Raw genomic sequence first — 16949 nt, forward strand, 5'->3', positions numbered from 1 at the left:
ATATATATATATATACACACACACACACATACATAATTATGTGATATGAAGTTACACATTTCCTGGTCATTAAATTAGATCAGAAAAATTATGCTGGGGGGTGGGATGACAATAGAAAATTGTTCTTCCTGGTATGATACAACCACAATTCTGATGAAGACAAGCTCCTAGGAATAAAAATTCTTGTTTTTATTAATGTCTGCTTTGATAAGCAAGCGATCATTTGCTAACTGAAGGCAATTTAGGATTTACTTCTTTGCTGGTCAGGGATAATGATATCAGCCTCGAATTGTAGCTGTCCACAGTGGAATCAGAGTTTTTCTTACTGTTCACTGTGGTCAAGAATGAAAATATATATGTATCTTTACTAGATTTTGAAAAAAATGTTTGATTTAAATACTATCTAGGGACAAAACTTTTAGGTATTATGTTCACCATATACAAAAGTAAACCTGTTATAAACAATGGCCAAAATTCAGTGTAAGAAAAAAGTCTGAATGGTTGCTACATTTACTTTCAACGGAGCTTTGATAAATTGATTTAAAAAAAAAAGTAAACAAAAAAAGTAAAAAAAAAAACCATGGGAACTAACAGAAACCAACAGCATATGTTAATATTAGTTATTTGAAAAAATAATCTGAGCAAAAATTCACTGAACAAAAACCAACAATACCCTTCTTCACAAAGTCTCATAGTTAGAGGGCATCGGCCTCTTTTAGCACTGCAAGTTAAATCAATTCAAAAAATTTGTTCATAAAATGGAATCGATACGAAGTGAAACTACCCACCTGATACATATCCGTACCACTCAAACGCTTGTTTTAAAATAAAACATTGCACAGTTGATTACATATCCAGTTCAAAACCATATACTGGTTTTCAGGCACAGGAAGATATGCTGGTGTTTGTTAATACAAATATACACAGTCCTCTTGATAATATTACATAGTAACTGTAAAAATTAACTGCCCCTCAAAAAAAAAAAAAAAAAAAAAAAAAAAACCCAACCCCAGTCTGAATTTGTTCAAAACGTACGGCAAAACTGTACAAAAAACGCATCCACAGAGTTGCATACGAACAACTGACCTGTTATATACCATATCCAGAAAAAAATGGCAGACAACTTCCAAAAGAACCGTCAATATGACTTTCTCGCTGTTCGTGAAGCATGAACTGGTAACAAAATGTCAGCAAGCTGAATACTACTTTTCTGCACCCATCAGTGTTGTGGAATGTGGCCAGTTTTTAGCAACAACTGTATCAACACCAGGTAGGGGAACCTGTTCTGAAACTGAAAGCTTTAGGCTGAATTATAATAATATATGCAAGTTCTTTCCTTTCTCAATTCTGTCTTTGGAATGTGTCTCACACTGAGTAATGATACCGTGTGATACAACAACAAATAATTCTTCCATTGTAAGGATGATGTATTCCTAATCAGATGTTTCTGATTGGATTTCTGGTGAGGTTTTCCTGAAGCTGTCTGATGCACAGCATTTTATGTCAACCGTCTCTGAGTACTGGAACACGCAGGGAGCCAAAAAGGCTGAATGCACAATGCTCGTAGCAACGTTGGTCAAATAAAACAAATAATGCTAACAGATGGTATATTTATATAAAATGGGCAAGTGGGATCATCACTAAGTAACTGTAAGAAAATGATTTACACACAGCAAAATCTGTATCTTTTGGCCAGTTTAACAGATTAGTAAAAACTGAGAAACCTTCAGTCAATGTGTGATACAAAGTTCAAGTACATCATCTGTATATGTGCTGGCATGATCAAACCTTTGGATGAAGCACACTTTCTGCACAATAGACTCGACTCACATATATACAAATAATACTTTCAACAAAAGACAAAATTGATGCAACAGAAAACGTGGTACAGATAACCGAACGAGCGGAAAAGATGTCAGCCATTCCATCTCCCCCCCCCCCCCTCCACCCCCCCCCCACCCCCCATTTTACAAACAGATATAAACTCAGTTCAATAGAAGAAAATGGTACAAGTGACCTGCACAAACGACCCTAATTATTCACATGAACCAACTGCATAATTACTGTGTGTTACAATCTCCTGCTTGTGTCAGCAGTGCCTCAAACTGTGATAATAGAATCAGAAAAGTATCACTTTTTTCACTGAAACCTTGATTGATAGGACTAAGTGTTGCTTCGGCCTTTTTTTATGTTTTAAATGAGGCCTTTTCTTTTCATATTGAGGGTAAGCTGATAACACTTCTGTCTCATTTGAAGTTTTTAAAAAAATCAAAAAATCACCAATCTTTTCTGTTCTATTACAACCCATCCTCCCTCAAGCGGAAGATGATTTATTTATCTTTTTTTTTTTTTTTTTAAATGTGTGCCTTGTACCAACCTATGTATAAAATTCTTCACTGGTTGAGCTACAGAAGGATTTATAAGGGGTAGGCATATATATATATATATATATATATATATATATATATATATATACACACTCCACCATGCAACACAGTGTATCCATAGGCAAAGTCAGAACTGAAACTTGTGAATCTGTGCGCACAAATAAAAATGCCTATAATATTTTTCTATATGTTTGCAGTCACTCAGTTCTGGTGATAATATCTAATTTCTATATATAACTTTTGTCTTAAAAAAATAAAACAGAAAGAAAGATAAAAACCCATCAGACTAAAGAAAGAAAAAAAGCCATCTTCAAGGCTGAACTAGGAGGGCAAAATGCGTTCTACAAAATGAAAGGGCGCAGCAAATGATCATACCAAAAAATGATCACAAAGATTCTACAAAATTCACGGACAGAGAAACTCAAACAAACAAACAACAAAAACGGTTGGACAGATGTCAAAACATATTTGAACAAAGCATTAAGAAAACAGTGAGAGCAAAGCAAAATAATTCACAGCAGTTGAGCAAAAAGCAAGTTTCTGACAGAACAGAAAAAAAAAAGTCCACCAACAATAAACCATCAGCTACAATGGAATACACAGCCCATCACATGTTCAGTTTCAGTAGCTCAAGGAGGCGTCACTGCGTTGGGACAAATCCATATACGCTACACCACATCTGCCAAGCAGATGCCTGACCAGCAGCGTAACCCAACGCGCTTAGTCAGGCCTTGAGAAAAAAAAAAAGTTTGAACATCGTTTTGAACACAGGTAGCAATCAAAGTCAAGCATGACCAAGGGTGGTCGACAGAGAAGGGAGGAGGGGGAACAACAATGGGGCCCGTGAGGGCCGTCTCCGAGTGGGGACCCGGGTAATGGCCGGGCGCGGCCTCCCCTTGGGAGTCCGCGCCTAGCTGCGACTCCCCACAGCCCGGAGATGACTTGCCATTCACCCTTCTCCCTGCCTCGCGCTGGGACACCTCGGGAGGCGACGCTCGTACCTCTTTCCCCCCGGTCCCCTTCATGACCGTTTTGCTGGTACGAAAGTCGCCTCCGCGATCAGCGTCTAACGACGCATCGCCGCGGTCCATATCGGGAGGAATCATGAGCTCCGGGCCTGGGAGAGTCTCTTGCCGAGTCTCAATCCCAGCATCATGATCCCTGCCTTCGTGGTATGGCACACGAGGCATGGAACCCGCGCTTAGGCACCCAGTGAAAATCCGACCCCCAACAGAGAAAGGAAAGACAGGATCGACTTAGAGGCAGAAAGAAACGAACGAATCGAGGGTGCCGAGTCGAATCGAGTACACAGAATGTAAGAATAAACACAAGCCGCATGCAACAAAATAAGGCCAAAAGGATACGCTTAATAGCCGAAAAAAGCGTAAGACGAGACAGAGCGTAAACCTGACAAGATGGCGTGGAGAGCCTTGGCCAAAGGAATGATTCAGGGCTTATAGCTTTTAGAGGCGTTTGATTGGCTGAGAGCGGGCGGGCCCGTCTTTTCACTGTTAGCCGCGCGAAATTTGGCCAAGCAGAGCAAACCAATAGGCCTAGTTTGCATCAGTTTGACATGGTACAGTATATGACACCCAAAAAAAAAAGTTTGAACATCGTTTTGAACACAGGTAGCAATCAAAGTCAAGCATGACCAAGCCACATTCTCTTACGCGTACATATTTTCTACCCACCCACCCACCAATTCCCTCCCGTCCCTGATTACTGATGTGACTTCTTTTTCTTGTCATTATCATCATATCAAGACTCGCACATGCACCATTCATTTCTCTGTGGAATCAAACAAATTAAATCATCACTCTGTCTGAAATCTGAAAACAGATTCCCCAATCATGATTTTCACCTTTTTCTATAGACTGAAATCTAAGCCTCATTAAATTGGAATCCTGAACATGATTATTTAAATTTTCATTTAGCCAGTGGGACAAAAGGGGAGGTTACCTACTTCTGGGAGGTTATCGGCCGTAGTACTTTTGTTTTCTCTGCATAGGTGGATAGTAGTTTGCACAGGACAGGAATGTCAGACCCCTGCCGGAGTCTGCACTAGTTGGGTCACAGTTAAGTATGTTATTTAAACGTAATTTTAGATAGAAAATTTCCTTTTTTTGCTTTTTTCACTGGAGAAAAAAATGGGGGGTAAAGAAGGCAGGACTGAACAATTAATAATAAAAAAAAAAAAAATTTTTAGTACAATATTGTTCATGATAACTTGAAAATAAATTCTCTTCTATATCAAAATTGTCAATGAGGAGAAAATGAGGGGAAAAAAGAAAAAAGCACTGCTTATTTTATTCTTACGTCACCAAAAAATGGCAATTATTTTTAACACAAGGCGTAAGCAGGTACACATTTTCTCAGTCTCTCTCTCACACAAACCAGTTTCGTCTGACAGCATGCTATATTTACAGATCACATACAAGAACCTGTCCGTCCTGTCACCTTAACACTAAGACTGACACTTTAAGATAGAAAATAATGCTCAGAGATGCTTTTCACACTGCCATTACTTTGCAGGTAAATCTACGCTGACTTTTTTCTGGAATTAAACTGTAACACAACAGTCTGGAAATGGCTACAAAAGATTAAATATAGGTGATAGAATACAAAGTCATTTAAATACCTTTCTATAATGAATAGTCATTAGAATAAGCCAGTGAATTATCAAAACCTCTACCAACTACATTTCCTTATTAAGTAGCTGAACAATATATTCATTGACTGAGACAGCATATATCTACTGTAAACATTTTCCATGGTCGTTGTCATTGCTGTTACTTTGTATGGACAGATGCAAGGGTCAGATAATATTCTGAATATTATTCAGCATGTTTCTAAAAAAAAAAAAAAATTAATCACACATATGATCCTGTTTTTGTAAACTTCTTATCAGAAATAAGCTCAAAATCACACAAACTGACATCCGTGAACAAAGAAGTGAGCATGTTTTAATAATAAATTTTACCATGAAATAGAGAAACGAGTACCATCACTAAATCAGGTAAAATGCAGATCTACAAAAGCTTGTGCGGATATAAAAAAAAGGAAAAGAAAAAAAAACAAAAAAACAAAGAGCCACAAAAAAAATTCAGCAAATATCACCATAAGCATATTTTTTGCATTCAAATTAAACAACAAAGAGAAATTTATAACCGATGATTTTTTTCAGTCGGAACATTTACCACACACACACACACACATACACAGACTTGTCCCTACATGCAAAATCAGGCCAGAGTAAGTACCCCAAACAGCGAGTACAAATATCCCACTTCTGGGCACATGAAATGTAGTTCTCACAGTATCCAACGACAAATATCCCACTTCTGGGCACATGAAATGTAGTTCTCACAGTATCCAACTGCACACATTCAAACTCCCACATCAACAAAACACACTGAACACCAGATCATGTGCACACACACACACACACACACCCTGTACAACTATTGTCTACTGTACATTTGTGTCCACAATAACCTTTCAATTTCTCAAGTCACAACAGGTGATGGTGGAGGTTGGGATGGACTGACCGGGGCGAGGTAAAGGTCGAGGGGAGAGGAGTCTGATTCGGAGACTGGAAAGTCAAACTATGTGGATATGGTCTTGTGCTAAAGGGCATGTCTCTCCAAAGCGGGCAATTAAAGAGTTGTGATTTACCACACTTTTTCTTCTTCTTCTGCATTCACTCGTATGCACACGAGTGGGCTTTTACATGTTTGACCGTTTTTACCACGCCATGTAGGCAGCCATACTCCGTTTTCGGGGGTGTGCATGCTGGGTATGTTCTTGTTTCCATAACCCACCGAACGCTGACATGGATTACAGGATCTTTAACGTGCGTATTTGATCTTCTGCTTGCATATACACACGAAGGGGGTTCAGGCACTAAGCAGGTCTGCACATATGTTGACCTGGGAGATCGTAAAAATCTCCACCCTTTACCCACCAGGCGCCGTCACTGTGATTCGAACCCGGGACCCTCAGATTGAAAGTCCAACGCTTTAACCACTCAGCTATTGCGCCCATCGATTTACCACACATGGAATCCCCTTTGTTACCGACTGCTGCTCCAAAGTTCCCTGCTCCAAGAACCTTCTGCTGAAATGCAGTATTCCTACACACCAACCTTTCCCTCCTCACATCTACTGCACTTCCTTGCAGTGGAACATTTCTGGGCTGTGGCGACAGTTACCAATCAGGAATCACAGTTCTTTGCACCTGCTCCCATTTGATAGGTAAAAAAAGTATATATATATATATATATATATAAAAATCTATTTATAAAGGAAAAAGCCAAGGTGGGCTTCTGATTCCTAACTATCCCTTGTTCAGAATGTATCCTCCTTAACCCTCTCTCAAACGTCATCACTTCCTCCCCACTTTCCTTCTATATCAGTGGCTGAGTCTTACACCGAGCCAAATAATACATCAATACTCAAAATACTGAGCTTTTCAAAAAAAAAATGTTGCTCGTTTGTTCTCACATTCAATGTACAAAACTGAAACAGGGCAAGTGGCAAATTGCCAAAACACCACGATCACGAGGGAAAACGAAACTGAAATACACCACCACAAAACATGCACTGTCTTTGTTTTACCATGTCATGCTTGTCAACCAACTGGTACTGGTATCATTTTGGCTTTATGTTGTTGTCACATGATACAAAATCATCTGGGGAGTACAACTGGGAAGACAACTCGTTTGTAAAGTTGAAAGTAAATGCCACACATGTATGCACACACACACACACACACACCCACAGGCACACAAAGTAATTAGCGACATATGTCATACTTTATCGACGAAAGAAATTCTCCTTAAGTACAATACATTCACTGAAATACAGGCACGTTGTTTTTCTGCACAAAACAAAAGATAATCTCAAGAAAAGGAAAATACAAACAACAGGCACACGACAAAAAAGAGAAAACGGACAAAACTGTTTCGTCAACTGAAGAAGAAAGTTTGCTTCACACTTTTTCCGCTTGTCAAAATGGTTATCAGTGAATAGCTTTGTTTGAAAAAAAAAAAAATCATTGTGTTCTTTATGGATGGAAGGGGGAGGGTGCCAAGATAATAGCCTATATGTCCTGATACTCGGAAACACTCTTACTCTAACTGTGGGTACACACATGGACCTTGATTAATGTAAGATATTTACAATTACACACACATACACATGCATACCATCTGAAAGAATCACCCCTCCTTTGTGAACAATGAAACAAACAGAAAAATAACGACAGTCAAATATACGAATAAACACCTGGAACAATACAGGTTTGTATTATTCGATCAGAATAAAATATCTAACAAATAAATCAACAACAAAACAAGGTGTGGGGGATAAAAGAAGGAAAAAATAAAGAAGAAAGCTTTGATCCCTCTATTGGTCATGGTACAAATTTCCCTGAACACAAAGGAAAAGAAAAAGCACACACACAAAAAATAGACACCATTTTGTTCTTTACAACGGAACATTACGGCAGAAATATGCTTAGGGGATTAAAGGTTTTCATCACTCTTTGGAACTTGATTGTGTATAAACCCATTAAATAGCTTTATCAAAAAAAACAAACAAACAAAAAATATATATATACATATATATATACACATATATATATATATATCTAAAAGAGGAGAGAAAGAAGACGGAGAGAGAGAGAGAGAGAGAGAGAGAGAGAGAGAGAGAGAGGTGGTGAGGGAGTGGGGAAAGATTAATGCCTCCAAAAATGAATGACAGTGCTGCTTCCTTCATCTTTCCATCATACCCCCCACAACATATCAACACCCACAACAGTCAAGAAATATGCAATGCACAAAGTACAGTGTGTATATCAGTATCATCTGTTTCCAGACTACATTTATACCCATCCCCCCCCACCCCCCACCCTCCCTGCTCCTCTTGCTTTTCACCAAATGTTCATACTGCACAAATCACTGACAGGTGTGCAATGACAGGTCTCCTCTCTAAGACTTCCTCCTCCACCCCACGCACTGGACAGAGTACAGTGTGTATATTTACTCACTCAGTACGTCCAGCCCCCTCTTCTCCTCTACACAGACCCCTCGGATGTCCAGTGGGTGTCTGAACGACCCAACCTTTAGCTTCCGTCGTCAGAATTGTGCTATTCTTTGTCAACATTCACCTCTTCAGTATAAGAGCCTTCCGCTTGCAATATTTTGATGATGGTAATTGGGGTGAAACGCTGTTAACGTCGTCTCTTTCGCCGTTCGTATGGAGAGAGTTAATATCATCTGTTTCCAGACTACATTTATACCCATACCCCCCCCCCCCCGCCCCCCTCCCGCCACCCGCTCCTCTTGCTTTTCACCAAATGTTCATACTGCACAAATCACTGACAGGTGTACAATGACAGGTCTCCTCTTTGAGACTTCCTCCCCCCTTTCCTCTCAAGACATCTTCACAATATTTAGTCATTATGAACTGTAATCCTCAGGTGACAATTATAATTTACAAGACTCCCCCCCCCACCCCCCCCCTTGCCCCTCCAAAGAAAACAGATGATGCAACAAATTCCAATCGATGCAGCTGCCAATGATGGATAACATTTCATCCCAAATGCTCGCTATTCCTATTAAATGTCTTACACGTCTACCTGGAACTGTACTGTCATCTGAAAAGTAATCTGATTTGTGGTGTCCTTTGATAAGTTAACATCGGTTTAAAAGAAGGCAAAAAACCAAAAAAAAACACCCCAACACAGCCAACAAAGAAATATCTCTTTCGAAAAAAAACATGCGCGAATCTGTTGTCCCAAGTCTAAACTGACAACAGTTTGCAACAGTGGCTTTATTTTCAGATTCTGACAACTTCCATACTGTAACTATGAACATTTCCTAACCAAACGTTTGAACACTTTATCATAATCATGAATACTTCCTTACAATAATTATGAATACTTCCTTACTGAAATTATGAATATTTTCTTACTATAATAATGAATACTTCTTTACCATAATTATGAATATTGCCTTATCATAATCATGAATCTTTCACAAAGTGGTCACCTGATAGACTTCTTTAATGTCTTATTTCAAAGAGTGAATGCATTCAGGTGGAAACTGCAATTTTATCCTTTGAAAGTAACTGCATGCTAACATGGAAAACTGTGATGCATCTGATTCACTGATCTCACAGATCACAGTTAACCATGCTCAAATTTGCTCTTCTTTCAAACAGGATGAGCTTACTGACGAAGAACGCATCCACACATTTAGCTCCACCTCAAGAGCACAGATCAAACCCCAACTGTTCAAACGAGAAACACGGGTTTCAGCAGATGTATGCATACACGTTCCATGAAGGTCAAAGAAAACTGCTGACAGTGACACACGTTTGGCTTGTGGTTTGTACTCTGAACGCAACAAGGGAAAGAGAACCGGTTCAATTGGTCAAAAAAAAAAAAAAAAAAAAAAAAAAGGTTTACACACGATCATCAGACTCCTGTTACTGCAGTGCACAATAATCATGTCTCCTGACAATTAAAATGAAAACAGGCATAACTTAAACAAAACAAAACAAACAAAAAAAACAAACAAACAAAAAAAAAAAAAAACCCAAAAAAGCCAAGCTTGTTAATTCCACAAGCAAATTCTGTTTCCCCATATGTGTCTCTTTTTTAATTTTCCTTTGAACATGATGCTGAATAAATTACAATTTTCCAATCATGGCAAAATGCCAACGCCTTATTTAGAAACAAAAGAAAAAAAAAGTGTGTTTCTTTGGTTAACATGAAATGGTCCACACAGAAGTACTCATATCTTCTTGGTCAAAGCCTGCCACAGCTGAAATAAAAAAAAGACATGGCAAAAGAATTTCATCATTCTGAGGTGCAGGTCATGTTACTTTCCGTAAGATGTACTTGTTGCCAGGAACACAGCAAACTTTTTAAGTGCTGACTTTGCTCTGATAGAGGATGGGGCAGAGGAGGACAAGGAGGAGCAGGAGGAGGAGGAGAACATGGGAGAGGAAATGGAGATGGGGGGTGGGGGTGTGGTGTGGGGGGGCTGGAGGGAGGAGTAAAAAGGAGAAAGCGTGAATGAAGAATAAAGACATCAAACAAAGTGTAGCAGTCCCAAAATGAAAACGAGGCCCCCACAGGGGGGGAAATAGTCAGAGAAACTGTCTGATATCATAGTATCCCTGTTCCACATGTAGTCCAGCTGTTGTTGAGCTTTTGAGTTCTCGTCAGTCACCGGCCGACCCAAGTTATCTGTGGCTCAGCTCCTGTCGTACAGCTGAAACAACGCAAACAATCAAGGATCATCCCAAGCTCATGGACACACGAAGGAAAACGTGTTACCTCTGTAATTTTTGGTCTGCAAGGTGCTCCTGTATATAAGGCACACCCCCTGAATGAAAACAATTCTACTACAACCTGTAAGGTAAGAAAATGAGCTGTTACATCACAGGACAGCTGTTAACACAGTCACAACTCCCTGCATCTGTTGGGTTCAATGAAAATACCTCTTTAAACAAGAGAGGCAAAGCCTTCAAGACTCACTTGTGATACACTGAAAAAAAAAATCCAAGCTTTTTATGTATTGTGTATATTTTCAAAATGTAATGTTTAAGATGAGAAAGATCAGTTTAAAGCGAATTAAGTCCCCTAGCATTAATTACAGAGTAATTTCCCTTTTTTACTATCTGCACCAAAATGTTTGCAAAATAAATAAAACTTCCATGCTTAGCAAAAGAAGTTCCTGTTTGAACAAAAAATGATAATAATGACTGCTCTTGTTGTTGGGTCAGAATATCAGATCAAAGTGCCAAGTTTAGAGAATACAAAAAATATAAATATAACAGTAAATGCAGTTTGCATATAATTAGGCTTCATTTTAAATTTTTTTGTGCCCATCCCAGAGGTGCAATATTGTTTTAAACAAGATGACTGGAAAGAACTGAATTTTTCCTATTTTCATGCCCAATTTGGTGTCAACTGACAAAGTATTTGCAGAGAAAATGTCAATGTTAAAGTTTACCACGGACACACAGACACACAGCCACACACACAGACAACCGAACACCGGGTTAAAACATAGACTCACTTTGTTTACACAAGTGAGTCAACAAAGCCAGAAAGATTTACTCTTGAAGCATCTACAAGGCTGCACTTCAGGTCTTCAACAAGCATGAATGGAAAAAAAGACGTAGGAAATGCAGGTATGCTGAGCTACAGTATACACCTGGCTGTTGAGCATGGACGTGCTCATTCCCATATTTCTGCTCACTGCAATCCAAACTTTGAATTGTGTTGCATTGCATTGTGTTGTATTGTATTGCACTGTATTGTATCGTATTGTATTATATTATATTGTATTTGTATCATATCGCTTTTATGTCACAACAGATTCCTCCATGTGGAAATTCAGGCTGCTCTCCCAGGGGAGAGCACTTTGCCACAGTACTGCACCACCCTCTTTTTCTTTTCTTTTTTTTTTCCCCTGCTAAAATTACGTTTATCAAACATACTTACCGTGACCCACTAGTGCAGACTCCGGCAGGGGTCTGACATTTCTGTCCTGTGCAAACTACTATCCGCCTATGCGGAGAAAACGAAAGTAGCTACGGCCGATAACCTCCCGGAAGTAGGTAACCTCCCCTTTGCCCCCCTGACTAGCGCCCTCTTTTTCCGGCAGCCATCATGACTCCTGTTCCTGTGCTCTTCATACGGCTAAGATTTTTTCTATATAATTTTGCCCAGGACAACCCCTTTGTTTTGTTTCAGGGATTCACAAAGTGCATACCGCACATGAGACTTTGGTGTATTGTCTCATCTGAAAGGCACTGGACGCAGTGCTCAGCTCCTGGTCGAAGTCATCACCGTTAATTTCATCGACCTTCATGGTCAAACTGCGCCGAGTGCACAATACAAGGCTGTAAATCATGATGTGTATGTGCATGAGAAAGAGAACTCTAACTCAAACTCAACTTTTTTTTTTATGTCCAGGCCATTCCACTTGCGTCAAGTGTGGAGGTGGCAAACCAAAATGGAACTCCATAGCAACATCGTCATCATCATCGTCATCCTCCTTCATCGTCATCAATATAAAAAAATATAGTCTCAAAGTCTGTGGCCTTTCATGCCCTGCTCTGATGGTGACCTCAGTTTCGATACCCCTCCACTTCCGTGCTTGGGATGTCAATGTCGTCAGATTCATGGGTGGCTGTTGTTTGAGGGACGTGGTGGCGGTCTCCACTCTGGGAGGGACGCTCACTCAGTCTGGCTCCGTGACTAAGCCATTATTGTCGTTAGTAGGGGGCTTAGTAGGTGGTGTCCTACGTACGTTAAAACAGAACAGGCACCACTGAACACCACCGAACTGACTCAGCAGCAGTGCAGGGTCTCCTCTGGTGTGTGGCCTCCTGGCGACCTAACATCAATGGTTCCCTGTGGACTGCCGACGCTGGACGAACCCGGGTGTGGCCATGTATGGGGGAATCTAAATGAGCAGCGTGGGAGTAATGCCACTGAAATGGTGCAGCAGCAAAAAAAGAAAAAGAAAAAAAAGTGTGGAGGTGGTGGGGAGGGGGATATACAAAAAGCACATAGCAATGACTGGCAATGCATGGTTGTCAAGTGTGGAGTGGTGGGGGGGAGGGGATATACAAAAAGCACACAGCAATGATTGGCAATGCATGGTTGTCAAGTGTGGAGGTGGTGGGGGGGAGGGGGATATACAAAAAGCACACAGCAATGATTGGCAATGCATGGTTGTCAAGCGTGGAGGTGGGTGGGGAGGAGGAAGGAGGGAGAGGGATGTGTGCAAGAAGTGTGTGTGAAAAAGAGAGTTAAAGAGAGAAATCACGCTCAAGGGTACGGGCATGAATCCCAACACACAGCATCCACATGCATCATTCACGCCTGCCAGTCTGTGTGTGTGTGTGTGTGTGTGTGTGTGTCAGATCAGCAGGCTCTTGCTCTGAGCTGAGCTGTGCTATCTCACTCTTCATCAATCCCACCCCCTAAACACCCCGACGGAGTGTGTTGAGTCATGCTGCCGGTCAGACATTTGCCTAGCAGATGTGGTGTAGTGTACCGTAAAGTTTGGTCTATAAGCCGCGACTGTTGACCCCAGCTTCAACCTCTGCGGCTTATACAATGATGCGGCTTATTTGCGGATTTTGACGATCCCGGGAGTGTCACGTTCTCGTCTATTCTTAGCTGCCCTTCAACTCACCAAAATCATGATTTCTGTCCATGAATTTTTGGATGAGCTTCGGATAGTGTGCTAACTGTTCACGTTTTATAAATCAAATCCACACACATTAAAGCCTTCAGATCAGCATTCAGTTCTACTCTGCTCAAGCGTACACCCTCATCATGCCGAAAACGCGACGTAATGCCTATGATGCAGCCTTCAAATTGAAGGCGATCAACCTAGCAGACGACAGTGCAAGCGACGAACCAGCAGCGACCTCCACCTTCATGTTCATGAAGTGAAAGCGAGGCTGAAGTCAGTGACAAGATGGTGGAGGAAGCTGTGCTGGTTCTCTTCAACTCGGACACTGAAGACGAAGATTTTAGTAGATTCAGTGAGCAGGATGACGTTGAATAAATGTGACTATCCCTAAATTATGGATCTTATTTTCGTTGTGTTTATTTATTATTTTTTTTGTGGCACTAGCAGTATTTTCGCTTGCTTTTCTTTGTGTTGTTCCTGCTTGTGTTTATTTCATAGCCTACAGTATCGACAGCTTTTCTGTAGTATCAGTATGTGTTCCAGTACAGGAAATAAGTGCGGTTTATAAACTGGTGCAGCTTATGTATGTATGAAGTTCAATTTTTAGCAAAATTTAGTGGGTGCGGCTTATATACCAGTGCGCTCAATAGACCGAACTTTGCGGTACATGGATTTGTTCAAATGCAGTAACGCCTCCTTGAGTAACTGAACTGAAATAAAATGAACACACACACACACACACACACACCACTTACCATCGATGATCTCCGTTTTCATGCGCTGCAGCTCACGACGCATCTCTGCCAGGATCTCCTGCTTCAAGCTGTCCAGGTCCCCACCGTTCACAGGTCCCACAGCCTCCGGGCCTGACTGTGAGGGGTCTCGTCTGGGGGGGAAGAAAAAAAAACGGGGAAAAAAAAGGACTTCAACTTCAATCATGAAGGGGTCTCGTCTGGGGGTGAAGAAAAAAACTGAAAAAAAAAGGACTTCAACTTCAATCATGAAGGGGTCTCGTCTGGGGGTGAAGAAAAAAATGGGCAAAAAAAAGGACTCCAACTTCAATCATGAAGGGGTCTCGTTGGGGGGTGAAGAAAAAAACGGAAAAAAAAGGACTTCAACTTCAATCATGAAGGGGTCTCATCTGGGGGTGAAGAAAAAAACGGGAAAAAAAGGACTTCAACTTCAATCATGAAGGGGTCTCGTTGGGGGGTGAAGAAAAAAAACAGAAAAAAAAGGACTTCAACTTCAATCATGAAGGGGTCTCGTCTGGGGGTGAAGAAAAAAACGGAAAAAAAGGACTTCAACTTCAATCATGAAGGGGTCTCGTCTGGGGGTGAAGAAAAAAACGGAAAAAAAGGACTCCAACTTCAATCATGAAGGGGTCTCGTTGGGGGGTGAAGAAAAAAACGGAAAAAAAAGGACTTCAATCATGAAGGGGTCTCTTCTGGGGGTGAAGAAAAAAATGGGCAAAAAAAAAGGACTTCAACTTCAATCATGAAGGGGTCTCGTTGGGGGGTGAAGAAAAAAACAGAAAAAAAAGGACTTCAACTTCAATCATGAAGGGGTCTCGTCTGGGGGTGAAGAAAAAAAACGGAAAAAAAAAGGACTTCAACTTCAATCATGAAGGGGTCTCGTCTGGGGGTGAAGAAAAAAAGGACTTCAACTTCAATCATGAAGGGGTCTTGTCTGGGGGTGAAGAAAAAAAACGGGAAAAAAAAGGACTTCAACTTCAATCATGAAGGGGTCTCGTCTGGGGGTGAAGAAAAAAACGGGGAAAAAAAGGGCTTCAACTTCAATCATGAAGGGGTCTCGTTGGGGGGTGAAGAAAAAAACGGAAAAAAAAAGGACTTCAACTTCAATCATGAAGGGGTCTCGTCTGGGGGTGAAGAAAAAAACGGAAAAAAAAAGACTTCAACTTCAATCATGAAGGGGTCTCGTCTGGGGGTGAAGAAAAAAATGGGCAAAAAAAAAGGACTCCAACTTCAATCATGAAGGGGTCTCGTTGGGGGGTGAAGAAAAAAACGGAAAAAAAAGGACTTCAACTTCAATCATGAAGGGGTCTCATCTGGGGGTGAAGAAAAAAACGGGGGAAAAAAAAGGACTCCAACTTCAATCATGAAGGGGTCTCGTTGGGGGGTGAAGAAAAAAACGGAAAAAAAAGGACTTCAACTTCAATCATGAAGGGGTCTCATCTGGGGGTGAAGAAAAAAACGGAAAAAAAAGGACTTCAACTTCAATCATGAAGGGGTCTCGTCTGGGGGTGAAGAAAAAAATGGGCAAAAAAAAGGACTCCAACTTCAATCATGAAGGGGTCTCGTTGGGGGGTGAAGAAAAAAACGGAAAAAAAAGGACTTCAATCATGAAGGGGTCTCATCTGGGGGTGAAGAAAAAAACGGGGGGAAAAAAAGGACTTCAACTTCAATCATGAAGGGGTCTCGTCTGGGGGTGAAGAAAAAAAACGGGAAAAAAAGGACTTCAACTTCAATCATGAAGGGGTCTTGTCTGGGGGTGAAGAAAAAAAGGACCAACTTCAATCATGAAGGGGTCTCGTCTGGGGGTGAAGAAAAAAAAGGACTTCAACTTCAATCATGAAGGGGTCTCGTCTGGGGGTGAAGAAAAAAATGGACTTCAACTTCAATCATGAAGGGGTCTCGTCTGGGGGTGAAGAAAAAAAACGGGAAAAAAAAGGACTTCAACTTCAATCATGAAGGGGTCTTGTCTGGGGGTGAAGAAAAAAACGGAAAAAAAAGGACTTCAACTTCAATCATGAAGGGGTCTCGTCTGGGGGTGAAGAAAAAAATGGGCAAAAAAAAGGACTCCAACTTCAATCATGAAGGGGTCTCGTTGGGGGGTGAAGAAAAAAACGGAAAAAAAAGGACTTCAATCATGAAGGGGTCTCATCTGGGGGTGAAGAAAAAAACGGGGGGAAAAAAAGGACTTCAACTTCAATCATGAAGGGGTCTCGTCTGGGGGTGAAGAAAAAAAACGGGAAAAAAAGGACTTCAACTTCAATCATGAAGGGGTCTTGTCTGGGGGTGAAGAAAAAAAGGACTTCAACTTCAATCATGAAGGGGTCTCGTCTGGGGGTGAAGAAAAAAAAGGACTTCAACTTCAATCATGAAGGGGTCTCGTCTGGGGGTGAAGAAAAAAATGGACTTCAACTTCAATCATGAAGGGGTCTCGTCTGGGGGTGAAGAAAAAAAACGGGAAAAAAAAGGACTTCAACTTCAATCATGAAGGGGTCTTGTCTGGGGGTGAAGAAAAAAACGGGGGAAAAAAGGGCTTCAACTTCAATCATGAAGGGGTCTCGTCTGGAGGTGAAGAAAAAAAGGATT

General features: G+C 40.9%; 1 protein-coding gene across 2 annotated transcripts in view; it reads right to left on the reverse strand.

Annotated features, from left to right (window-relative positions):
- Positions 1–7186: 7186 nt before the first annotated feature.
- Positions 7187–16949, reverse strand: part of LOC143280782 (uncharacterized) — a 48220-nt gene continuing 38457 nt past the window's right edge. For both annotated transcript variants that reach the window (XM_076585458.1, XM_076585457.1), the window contains exons 9-10: positions 14370–14500; positions 7187–10668 (exon numbers count right to left, since the gene is read on the reverse strand). In XM_076585458.1, coding sequence (XP_076441573.1) covers positions 10640–10668; positions 14370–14500 — 160 coding nt within the window. In that variant the 3' untranslated portion in view covers positions 7187–10639. The remainder of the gene's footprint in view (positions 10669–14369; positions 14501–16949) is intronic.

The sequence above is a fragment of the Babylonia areolata genome, chromosome 4, assembly GCF_041734735.1.
Source record: "Babylonia areolata isolate BAREFJ2019XMU chromosome 4, ASM4173473v1, whole genome shotgun sequence".
Lineage (NCBI taxonomy): Eukaryota > Metazoa > Mollusca > Gastropoda > Neogastropoda > Buccinidae > Babylonia > Babylonia areolata.